The sequence below is a fragment of the Halichoeres trimaculatus genome, unplaced genomic scaffold (genome assembly GCF_033239565.1).
Source record: "Halichoeres trimaculatus isolate MK-OKI-2021-1 unplaced genomic scaffold, fHalTri1.1 fHalTri1_scaffold_12, whole genome shotgun sequence".
Lineage (NCBI taxonomy): Eukaryota > Metazoa > Chordata > Actinopteri > Labriformes > Labridae > Halichoeres > Halichoeres trimaculatus.
The window spans coordinates 32,137,926-32,150,919 of NW_027437190.1; the positions used below are offsets into that span (position 1 = coordinate 32,137,926).

Here is a 12,994-nt window from a genome sequence, read left to right on the forward strand (position 1 = left end):
GATCTGTTTTTACTTCACCGTCTGCCGGACATTCAGCAACTTACTCGCTGCAAATGATCAGGAACAACAACAACATAACAGCACTACAATGAGTCTGCTGCTGTAATTACTAAAACATGTGAATCTACATTTTAGGTGAACATATCCCCATATTATACCTCAAGTTTTACATCAAATTATATCAACAAAGAATGCTTGTTATGTTGCACAAGTTGAAATGTTGGGTTGATTTAGTTTGAGACATCCAGAGTCCTGTAAGAGTGACGCAAATCCACTCACATGTACATAGTTCTTCTTTTCCAGAGTTATTAATGTGGGCCACAAATGAAAAAAAAGCTGTTTGGTTGATTTTTTCTGAGTTTTAAAAATGCTTTTTGGTAATTAGTCTTGTAAGTAGAAAAACCTGTTTATTTCCCTTTTAAATGAAGCCACATTTGTAAGGAACTTGTATTTGTGGGATGAGAAGCAGAGCTTAGTAATTAGGAGTGGGAGACAAACATTGATGTATTAAAGTATCAGATTTTTTTGTTTCAACAATTTTTTTTCTTCAAAATTAAAGTTCTTCATTTTAGTCTTTTTTTATACACTGGGTTGGAAAACGTTGAGATGTCAGATCCCCTGAATGAATCTTAAAAACTGACTCACATTTGATGCGTATTTTTGGGAAAATATGGCTCCTGATATAGTCTGAAGACATCAACATCATTCAACTTTTTCACTGGGCTTGGTTTTAAAAAAAGCAAACTAAAAATCCCTACAATCAGAAGTGCTGGAGTATCACAATTTATATCAAATCGACATCAAATCATAACAGAACAGAATTGGGTGAAAAGTTTATTGTTCCAGCCCTATTAGAAAACATTAATAAAGTAATAAATATGAATTTGTTTGACAACAAAATCTCAAAGTTTTTCAATTTGACATGTTTATTTCTCAATATCTAACCTTGCAATGCTGTGTTCATGTCCAGCATGGAAAATTTGCTGCTCTTCCACTCCCTCACAGTCACAAGGATGCATTTAGGTTAGGGATGCACTGATCACATCCTGGTATCAGGTATGGATGCCGATCTAGCCTTTCAAAGCTAGATTGGTTATCAGTTGGTAAGGATCAGTCCAGACTTGACACTAAGGCTAAACTATGATTTAGTCTACAAGGTACGAAACCAAACTGCTGTTAAACATTTAAACAATTATAGTTAAAATAAATATTAACTTTAGTAATTCTGTCTTTTACTTGAAACATTACCAGTCTTATCCACAGTAGAGCATGCAGGTTCTTTTTTAACACTGGTATCGATTCAGGATCAGGATCAGTATCAATATCAGGACCAGAAGGGCTGGATCGGGGCATCCCTAGTTTAGGTATCGAAACATGGAACCATTTGACTTCAAGAAGATGAAACTTGGTGGGCACCTATCAGTGTTGTACCCGAACGCGTTCAAAGAACGATCGTTCATGAACTAACTCATATTTTGGGTGAACGTTAACGTCCCGTTCATTATTGCAAGATGAACGTTAAATTGTGAACGCACTCATTCTGTTGTTTCTTGAACGGCGCTCGGATTTCGTTCAGATTACGTTCGTGCCAGATTTCAAGAGCCCTTCAGGCGAAAAACCAAGCCAAACAGTAAAAACACATGGTAAACGACCATTAAAATGTCGCGGACAACCACCCGATCTGGCAACCGCAAGTCCTGCCTGTCGCTCTATTAACTTCGTCATCACCGGTCGTTAGTCTCATCACACTTCACATGTGTGCAAGGCAGGAGGATGCGGCTACTGAGACACAAACATACAGTCGGACAGCATGGACGAGGAAGCCGGCACGAGCAACTCGGACCACTCGCGCTCAGACCCATTTGACTACTTAAAGGATTTCTACCTAAAAGTCAGTACTGACGCTGATGGTAAAAATCTTACCTACCATTGCAAACTCTGTCCACCGGGATTAAAGAAACAAGTCCGTACATCAACGACGTCGGCAGCCAATCTTAAACGGCACATTGCAAAATAGCACGCGAATAGCCTTGCACGGTATGAGCGTGTAGTTTGTACATATAAAAAGGACACGACGTCAACTATGGTGAGCCAAACAAACAACTCGTCTACCATCCAGACCCAAGTAACTTCATACCGGAGTGCCCTTGGTTTCTCTATCTCCCAAACACAGGTAGAAAACCTGGTTTTAAACTACATTATTGCAGACCTGCAGCCTTTAAGTAAAGTCGAAAGGCCAGCATTTATAAACCTAGTTGAAGGTTTGCAGCCGTCCAAAAAGGTGCCATCGAGAAAAAAAGTACAGTCACTGCTAAACAACAAGTTTAAGGAAAACACATGTGAACTTAAGACTGCTCTCTCTGAGGTGGATGCTGTGTGCACAACAGCAGATTGCTGGTCGGCTGTGAATAAGTCATTCATAGGCATCACTGTCCACTGGCTAAACAAAAATGATGTTTCTGAGAGACACTCTGCAGTACTGGCATGCAGGCGGATTAAAGGAGCACATACACATGATGTATTGGCAAAAGTATTGTCTGATATTTACAAGGAATTCAAAATCCACAACAAGGTTGTGTGCACAGTTACAGACAATGCTTCAAATTTTATCAAGGCATTCAACTGTTTTGGGATGGAGGTGGCTATTGATGATGGTGAAGAGCCAGAGAGTGAGACAGTGTTTAATGCTGATGATGAAAATGAAGAAGCCAATGAAGTAGGCTCAACCGACGCTGCCACCGCCGGCAGTGAGAGCTCAGATGACGAGGACCAGCTGGAGCCTGAGCCTCTCTCAGATCTGGATCATCCCTCCCTCCCCCCTCACAGAAGGTGTATGGCTCACACCTTGAATCTCGTGGCCAAAGACACAGAAAAGGTGACTGATAAACGCTACAAATCAATGTCAATGGCTGTTTTTGCAAAAGCATGTGCTCTTTGGAACAAGGTTAAACGGAGTCCAAAGGCTTCTGATACTGTCCTGGAAAAGCTTGGAATTAGCTTTATTTCGCCAAATGACACAAGATGGAACTCTGTATTTCTTGCCATGGAGCGACTGTCTCGCATTGCAACACTTACTGCCAAGGCAGACATGAATAAGGACAAGGTCAGCTCTGCAAATGATGCCACACCCCTCCATGATGAGCTCATCCTGCACAGTGTGAGTGATGAGTTTGGCTTTCGTCGATTCTCTGCAGATGAAGTTGACTTCATACACAACTTTGTGAATGTGATGAGACCTTTGGCACAAGCACTGAACATCCTCCAAGCAGAGAAGAACATCTTCCTTGGGTATCTAGCTCCAACCATAGTGCAACTGCAATGTCATATGACTGACATGTTGGATGAGAGCACAAAAGCCACGGCTTCAGAGGGTCTTATCACATGCCGCCCACTCATAAAGAGCATCTTGCAGTCACTAAGCACAAGGCTAGCTGGTCTTCTGGAGAAGAGGGAGAATGTACTGTCTGCTATGCTGGTGCCAAGATTCAAGCTAGACTGGGTTGAAGATGATGTGAAACGTCTCCAGTACAGGTTGATGCTTAAAAGAGAATGTCAAACTCACTCTGATGACTCAGATGCAAGAGAGTCAGGTCAAACCCAGTCCAGTGGTGAAAGTGAGAAGAAAGATCCTGTGGCTTCATTCTTTAAATTTAACAAGAACCCTCAGGTTTCTCAAAAAACTGAAGTGGACACTTATCTGGATGCCCCAACAACAGATGGGTTTGAGGAATATAAGCAGTTTCCTAAACTCAAAAGGTTGTTCATAAAACACAACACTGCACTGCCCTCAAGCGCTCCTGTAGAGAGGCTCTTCAGCATCGGTGGTCAAATATTCAGGTAAGAATGAAGTGTGATTGTATTCCATATTAATACATTGTTAACCATATGCTTTAGTAATAAATACAACTTTGTCACTCAGTAAAAATCTTATAACTACATCAATAGTTATGATGTTAAAAGTTCTCCTCTTCTGTCCTCTTCTTTCATCTTATTCAGGCCCAGGAGAAACCGGCTTGGGGATGGCAACTTCGAGAAGCAGCTTGTCTTGAATGCTAACAAAAATATCGGAAGGTAATTTTTTTTATTTAGATGGGATAATGAATATTAATGAACATTACATGAAGCAATGTATATACTGAATTAAGCAAAGATACTAATTTCAATCTGCAGTCCCCACACAAAAATAAAAATAAAACAAGCCAACAAAGAAACTGTATCAGACACATATTGCAATAATAACTCATAAGGTGTTAAGTGCATAGATATAATTTAGCAGTGTGGAAATGGAGATGAGTATGGTGTGCAGAGGTGAGCTGCATAAAAATAAAATAATATCTTTTTGTTTTTACAGGAAGCGAGAAACCAGGGGTCCAGCAGGATCTACCAGTGAGAGACCACAGTGACCATTGACCAGTGACAGGGGATCTTCATACAGATAAGACATCATCAGGCTAGACAGAAAGGCTTAACCCTGCACACTTTTGAACATTTTAATTTGACCAATTGGGATTCTTTTAGTTACTTTTTTGACACACAGAGAAAGCAATAGCAGCACTGTCCATGGGCCTTGGACTCTGACTGTCTCTTTAAGTTATTGTGTTTTTTTTCTACCTCATTTTTACCTTTTTACCAAATTCTTACTTCATTTGGGCTAATATTGCACTTTATGTTTGTATAAGATTGAGTCAGGGGTAAGAAAAAAAGCAATGTGACTGAGTGGAAATAAGTGTTAAATGTGTTGAACTTTGATAAGCGTTCCTTATACTTTTTCTGCAAACAAAAAAAGAAAGAATGAGACTAACCGGAAAAAAGTTAAATATTTTGCACTTTGAAAAACATTCTGTATATATATTTATGTGTTTGAGAAAACCAGTCAGGAAAAAAAGCATGTGACTGACTTGAAAGGACTGTTAAATGTTTTGCACTTTTATGAGAGCTCTTTATTGGTGTTTGCCAATAAAAAGTGGAAATGTGAGTACCGTACTTTTTCCTGCAGTGATTTGAAGTTTTGGAGGTGCTACTTTTTTGGGGATACTTAGCCATTCCTATTTAATATGTATACTAGACTTTAGGTCTTGCAATTCACTGAGAGAACACATTGCTGAAGTGCAACTTCTGTTTTTAATTTACTGTGAATATAGTGGTTTAAGGTTGAGATACAACATAGTTTCCTACCTCAGCCAGGTTCCCACCTCAGATTGTATTGTGTTAGAGTCATGTGGGCATAAAATTAGATAGAAAGATGAATATGGTATCAGCATTAACACAGTTTGGTTCTACACAGGCTCTGTCAATAATGTTGACAAATTATCTCGTAGCTTGCGGCAACGTAAAAAAAAAAAGAACTAAAAAAGAACTAAATAGTTCATTTTGGGGAAGCATGAACTTTAGTTCACAATTTTGAATTATGAACGATGAACTGAACTAGTTCATTTTAAAAGGTTTGAACTGAACTTTGAACTAGTTCATATAGAAAGTGAACTTTCCCAACACTGGCACCTATAAAAGAACCTGATCTGGTACCCATTCCTGCTTGCAAAATTTTGCTTTGTCTCTGTCATCTCACATCTTCTCCTCATATCCATGCTGAGCTCTCATCCAAATAGCACACCGCTCTCACCCACAGTAGTTAAGGAACAGGATTTTGATTGACAAGCTTTGCCAGACCCCGCCTCCTCCAGCTGAAAAACATAACACACTTCTCCAAATGTGGTAAACAGTTGAAATCAAATTGATTGATAATATGTCCTCCAAAATATACAATTTTATTACCGGAAACTTGTACTTTTTTTTTTTCTCAAGAATTGACAACTTGAAAAATCTTGGAAACTTTAAATATTTCCCAGAATTAAAAAAATTAAAAACACAAAAAAGTGACATTTTTTTCTGAAAAATCTATAACTTTACAATCTAAGGAATTTTTATTATTTTCCAAGAAATGTAAAACTCAAAAAATCTTTTTTTTTTCCAAAAAATTAACGACTTCATAATCTTAGAAATTTAAAATACTACCTTGGGATTTTCCAACTTAAAAAAACTTGAAAATATTGAGTTTGATTTGTCACAGATTTATGACTTCATGAACTGCGAATTGTTTTTGGCCCATTAACTCAACTTTTTTTTTCCACAAAATGTTATAACTTACATATTTTTGATTACTATTATTATTATCATAGTTCTATTATTATCATTGTTATTATTATTATTATTATTAAAGTTCAGTTATTATTATCATTATTTTTATATTGCGTAATCTTCCCCTATTGCTGTATTTCACATTAGTTGAGATGGGATTAATTTCTCTAAAACCTCTCTACAATTGTGCAGGAAAGGTCTTGGTTTTGTCCTGTGAAAGAAAGAGGTACTTTAAAGTACCTTGGTACTTTGTACTACAGACAGATTTAAGTCTGTACCTATAAAAACACCAAACTCATTGCCTATCCCTAACCATGAACATTTTCTCCCCTTCCCGGTCAGTGCCTATTCACCTACCAAAAAGCCACAGCATCCTCTGCTCCTTCATCAACCTTCTTCACACTCATGTTTTACACAAGTTCATTGACAGTTTCTAAAAACAAAAACTAAAAACATGAAGTTTTCCAAACAGACAGATTCTTGGTGTTTGTCTTGTTAACAGCTCAGTTATAAAATCCCTGTCCTGCCTCGAGACTCTCTGGTGCCAGGCGGCTGGTGTTTCTGTCAGCCAGGGAATCAATCATACGTGGATGCGGTGCAGGATGTTGTACCAGCATCTGGTTCAAAGGTAGTTTAGCCAACTTCACTGTCAGTCAGAGCTGGGGCTCAGGATACTGGAGCAGCCAAGAAGGTGTCGCTTGAGTTTCTGAACTTTCAGCAAAGTTTAGGGGTGAGATTCTCTGAGACAAGACAAGGTTTAAGTTTAAAGTCTGCCTTTTTGTTTCAGTGACAATTTAGCTGCTTTGCTCTAAATGTGGAGAGTTAAAGACCGGGTTTAGGCTGTTTTCAGGTCAATACATTCTGACACAGATGCAATTCAAACAAATTTTTCTACCAGACGATATTAACTCAAATAATCCACACATGAAAAGAAATCACAACGTTCAGGTCCATAAATAATGATTATGGTGAATAAAGTACGATAACACAGGAAAAAAGTATTGAACACACTAACTGAGACTCATCTAATACTTAGTGGAGAAGCCTTTGTTTGCAATGACAGCTTCCAGAAGCTTCTTGTATGTTTGAACTAATGGCCCACACTGCTCAGGTGTGATTTTGGCCCATTCCTCTGCACAGATTGTCTTTAAATCTGGAATATTCTTTGGTGCCCTCTGGTGAACCCTTTTCTTTACTTCTTTCCACAAATGTTCAGTTGGATTGAAGTCAGATGATTGACTAGGCCATTCTAACAGATCGATTTTCTTTTTTGAAACCATTTGAGAGTCAACTTTGCCGTGTGCTTTGGATGGTTGTCCTGCTGGAAGGTCCAGCCACGTCTCATCTTCATCATCCTGGTGGATGGCAGCAGATTCAGATCAAGAATTTCCCCATACATGGCTCCATTCATTGCTCCGTCAGTTATATGAAGTTTGCCAACACCATGAGATGAGAAACAACCCCATGCCATGATGCTTCCACCTCCAAACTTCTCTGTTGGTGTAGTGTTTTTTGGCTGATGTGCAGAGCCATTTCTCCTCCAAACATGGTCTGTAGTATGACAGCCCAAAAGTTCAGTTTTGGTCTCATCTGACCAGACAACATTCTCCCAGTATTCTACAGGCTTGTCAAGATGCTGTTTAACAAACTTTGAACCAGCTTCAACATGCCTTTTCTTGAGGAATGGAGTCTTGTGGGCTGAGCGTCCATAGAGGCCATGGCGATAGAGTGCATATTGCCTATTGTTTTCTCTGTAACAATTGTACCTGCTGCCTCCAAGTCTTTCTGGAGCACTTTCAGGGTGGTCCTTGGCTCGTTGAGTCCTCTTCTGACTATCTTTCTGACTCCCTGGTCAGAAATCTTCAAGGAGCTCCTGTGCGTGGCCTGTTGATGGTAAGGTGGTGCTTCTTCCACTTGTGAATAATGGCCCCAACGGTGCTGACTGGAGTATTCAGGTGCTTTGATATAAGTCTGTAACCAGTTCCACTCTGATGCTGAGCAACAATCAGGTTGTGAATGTCTTCAGAGAGCTCTTTGCCTTTACCCATCATGAGGTGTGTGGTATTTAACTGCTTGGTGAAAAAACACCTTTTTTATAGGACCATCAATTTGCTCTAGCCCAGCTGATGTTGGTTTGCACTAATTGGAAGTTCAAGTAATAATTACTGACAGATTTCAGGTGGTATGGAGCATTTCCTTGCCAAAGTATACAGCCTTTCCATGGTGTGCTCAATACTTTTTTCCTGTGTTATCGTACTTAATTCACCATAATCATTATTTATGGACCTGAACGTTGTGATTTCTTTTCATGTGTGGATTATTTGAGTTAATACCAATGTCTGGTAGAAATTTTGTTTGAATTGCAGCTTTGGAAATAAATGTAATGAGAAAAAAGTTGACCCCTTCAATACTTGTTTCCCTCCCTGTACAACAAAGAAGCTTGGCCTTTCTCTTCAGGGAATAAAAAATGTGATGCAGATTATTCTGTGGGAAAACAAGTCAGCCTTCGTGTGACGGAGATGAAAAGTTTCCTCTGGGTGTTAAAAAGGCTGAATTTTACGGCAATAATCTTACATTGTGCCTGTTTCTATGTTACCGCACACAATCAAGGCCCAATTTCAGACGTTCATGGTTCTCATTTGAAAGTTTCTCATGTCTAAATTAAAACAACAAACACTAAAGACAAAAACAAAAACAGAAAAAGCCTCCTTCGCTAATCAAATTGATTGCCTGAAAATGTTGGCTACGTGTGCATCACCGCATGCCGTCAGATCTTTTTTTTTTAATACGGCAGAAGAAATAAAACAAACTCAGAATTTGTGAACCACTTTCACATCCACCGTACGCTGACAGAGGAAGTGTTGGCAGGCGTCTCGACAAGTATGAATACGGCCATGTGGGAAGAATTATCCTCATTATAACGAAAACGCTGAGAGTGATTTATACGAGGCTGCATTCTGCTGTTCCACTATCTCACAACGATAAGTATTTTATCATGCTGAAACACGCATTATCTCCGTCCACTCCCTTCCTCCCTGCTCTCCGCCGTCTCTGAGGAGTTGAGGCAGGATGACTAATTAACGACATTAGTCTCCATAATTCGGAGGGAAACCATGATGTCCAACATCCGATAGCAGAATCAAACTCACATGTGAGAATCTCATGCTTCGCTATCAGGAACACAAAGCATCTCGTTTTAATTAGGCGGCACTGCGACGCCAAGGCCCAACGCTGGATGTTAAATGTCCGACCGCAGCAGAGCGGGCCTCTTCCTTCAGCTCATCGTTTTCTTTGCAGGAGAGAGTACGCCCGTCCTGTGCAAACATCCTCTCGCCTGAGGCGCGGAGGCTTTTACAATTGATTTGTTTAGTGCAGCAACTGCCAAGAAAGTTCATTTATCACCCTGCTGCAGCCAGACAGGATCATAAATCATGATGGATGTCATATTTAAGTCCTGAGACGCTTTGAATATTCAGCGTTAAACTGCGTTTTACCTCGCACATCTGGCGCAAAAAGTCGACTTTCCTCTCTCAGTCAGTCGCTCCCTGGATGAGTAATTTCATTTTTTATATAATCCTGCAATAACTGAGCAGTCAGGTACAGATTTCAGGTCAACCACATCCGTCGGTAAGACTCCAGCGCTCACACTTGGCAGGCCTCGTAGCAACCTCCTGGAAGTTTGGTCTACACATGCGGCGGTTACGCTGCACGCTGCTTTAGACCTAAAAGCAGCCTTGTATCCGATTAATCTTTCTGGATTCAGTTGAAACAACATCACACAACACATATGGCGGAAGGTGAAAAGTTGACATCCTCTCCTCTCAGTCACACGTGAAATTAAGACTCACCTGTCCAAAAGTGAACACACACTTTTTATCACATCACAAGTGATAAAAGGCAGTCGGGCTGCCTCAAGCGTGAAAGCATGCTAAGACGTTGTAACAAGACGCTTAAGAGACAGTTCTGTTTTGTTTGGCCTCTCCTTTATGTTCGGGATTCACAGCACAGATCTCAGAGGGAGGGGTCAAGAAGGAGGAAAGATAAGTAGATGTGCAAAGCTGTGTTCAGCTGCAGTGTCTTAGGAAAGCTGAATTCATACTTTTGTAGGATTAAATAAAGACAGGACAGGTGAGTATTGTCGCAAAACCTTGGAACAGAAGCTGATTGGCACTCATAAGCCAAGAAAAGCTAGTTTTATGGTCAAAACTGAAAGAAATTCCTTGGTTATCCAGCAAAAATCTGCACTGATTTTGTATAAAACTGTACCACACTTAAGGTGTATTTCAACCAGAAGGTGCCCTGAACTACATCCTGTGTCCCATTGTTTGTTTGTGTTTCCATCACAGTCCTAAAAGAACTGCCTAGACTATGTTAATCAGAGAAAAAAAAAAAGATAGCTGCAAAACATTACCAGACCAGCAGAGGGCAAACTTTATAGGCCATCCATCAAAAATGACACCACAGAAGGCAAAGACAGCTAGTATCATCAGCCTGTTAGCATAGAGGGGATTCAGCCATTCCTGATTTTGACCGCATTGAGTTGAAAATACTTTAAAAAGTAAAAAATGTTGAGATTTTTTTGAAATTTCACAATTTTATGTAATTTTATTTTCAAAAACGTATTTAATTTTAATTTTTTTGAAATATTTTGCAAATTCTTTTAAACCTGAAAAAAATGAAATTATTGCAGATTTATGAAAAAAAACAGACATCACATGAACAATTTTAAGATTTAAAAAAAAAGTTATTTTGGATAACTATTTACCAGTTTTAAAGTTATAATAGATTTTAAAAAATGGTCATATAATGTCTCAGTTTTTTATTTTGAATAAATTAGCAAATATTTCAAAATTTTCTGAATTTTCAAAAACTTGCAAAAAATTTTTTAAAAAAATTATCAGAAATAGAAAACAAAGACATCACATGAACAATTTTAAGATTTCAAAAAAAAGTTATTTTGGATAACTATTTACCAGTTTTAAAGTTATAATAGATTTTTTTTTAATTAAAAATGGTCATATAATGTCTTAGTTTTTTATTTTTAATAAATTTGCAACTATTTCAAAATTTTCTGAATTTTCAAAAACTGGCAATAATAGAATAAAAAAATTATCAGAAATAAAAAACAAAGACATCACATGAAAGTTTTAAGATAAAAAAAATGCTTAGATTATTACTCAACAGATTTTAACTACAATGAGGTTTTTTTTTGAATTCTTAAAAGTGGTCATGTGATGTCTTCGTTTTTAATTTTGTTTAAATAAATTTGTGAATATTCCCAAATTTTTTAATTTTCAAAAACTTGTAAAAAAAAAAATTAAAAGTTTAAATGGAAAGAATTTGCAAAAATGTCCAAAAATTGAAAGAGTTAGATTATTATCTATAATGTGAAGATAAATGAGATTTTGTGGCTCCTGAATGACTTACATTCAGGTGAGCTGAGGCAAAATGGCTCCTATGAAAGTAAAGGTTTCAGACCTCTGCTTTAGATCATCACTAAATACTTCTTTACTTATTGTAAACTGGATCTCCACTGACACGTTCAGCTGAAGGTCTCCACTTAACAGGGTCACTCTTTAAACTGGAACACCAGGAGCTGACAAAGACACATTCACACTGTCAGGCTCAAAGAAGACCATTGGTTAGCAGGAACTAAACCAAGTCTGTCACAGCTGGGTGAGAAAGCGACACTATGGGTGCTCCACCAATCAGAAAAGTTCAGCTCAGAGGCCTCGTCCTCTAAAGTTCCTGGATATCTGGGGAGAACGACCTGCCCCCAGGTGGAAACACAACTTGAGATAGTGTAACACTGAGGTGTGTAGAGCTCACCTTTGACTGATGAAGCTGGATGCCATAGAGGAGAATATTTCGTAGCTTGGAGGATGACGCCAGCTCCATGAAGCCTTCAGGTTCCAGCTTCCTCTCGCTGCCGGACGGCTCATCTGAACAGCTCAAACACACCTACACAAAAACAAAGATGACAGAGAAATCAGAGAATCCCAGGAGTAGCTTTTCTACCCTTTTTGGCAGCAGTTAGTGCTTATTGCTGATTCACAGAGCTGTCTGAAGATACACGACTCTCTAATTGACTTGTAATCACTTCAGCTTCAGGGGTCTTGCTTTCTTCAGTTAGGGCAGAAAAACCCAGACGTTACTTTATCATCCTTGAGAATATTCAACTCTAAGCCAATTTCCATAACTGTCCCACTGACTGAAACGTCACTCATGATTTATTCACTGCAATTATTTTGTCATTTATCCTCAAAGACTGTGGCAGTGAGACGAGAAAGTCGGGAGAATCGCTTCAAATGTGTCAAGACATCTGCTCTCAGCCTGCAATCATTGCACTAATGCTTAAAAATCCATCATTCGTTCGCTGTCGTCGCTTCATGTTGATGACTTCAGAGCAGCAGGTGTTAAACATCAACGCTGAACGCTGATGCCCCAGAAATATTTCTGCTGATAATGTGAAGAAATGAGTTTGAAAATACCAAACGTCGCACAGACACGGGGAGGAAGACGTGAATTCAGTGTTCAGAAATGGGTCTGTTTCAATAAGCAAAGCTCCCCAAGGCCTGAAAGGTTGAAGGTGTACGTTGTTACGCTATGAACCCAAAGCTATTAAAAAAACAGCCACTTCCTAACACTTTAAACGACTTTCAAAAACAACCCTAAAACATGAAACACAGAGTAATATTAAGATAATTCTCTTAAGAGATAAATTACCCACAGATTGGGGAACCATTTTTCATGGCATGGTGAAACTCCTGTTCTCAAGGATAGAGGTAATGATGTGAAAGTGAAAGTGTCATGTACCGGGCATTTTACCCCTCTTACATCTCAAAGATCTTATGCCGCG

The 12,994-nt window shown here is 38.9% G+C and overlaps 1 protein-coding gene across 2 annotated transcripts in view; it reads right to left on the bottom strand.

The window, feature by feature from the left end:
• Window positions 1-12,994, bottom strand: part of crppa (CDP-L-ribitol pyrophosphorylase A) — a 76,081-nt gene that overhangs the window by 29,215 nt on the left and 33,872 nt on the right. For both annotated transcript variants that reach the window (XM_074682619.1, XM_074682618.1), the window contains exon 9: window positions 11,965-12,096. In XM_074682619.1, coding sequence (XP_074538720.1) covers window positions 11,965-12,096 — 132 coding nt within the window. The remainder of the gene's footprint in view (window positions 1-11,964; window positions 12,097-12,994) is intronic.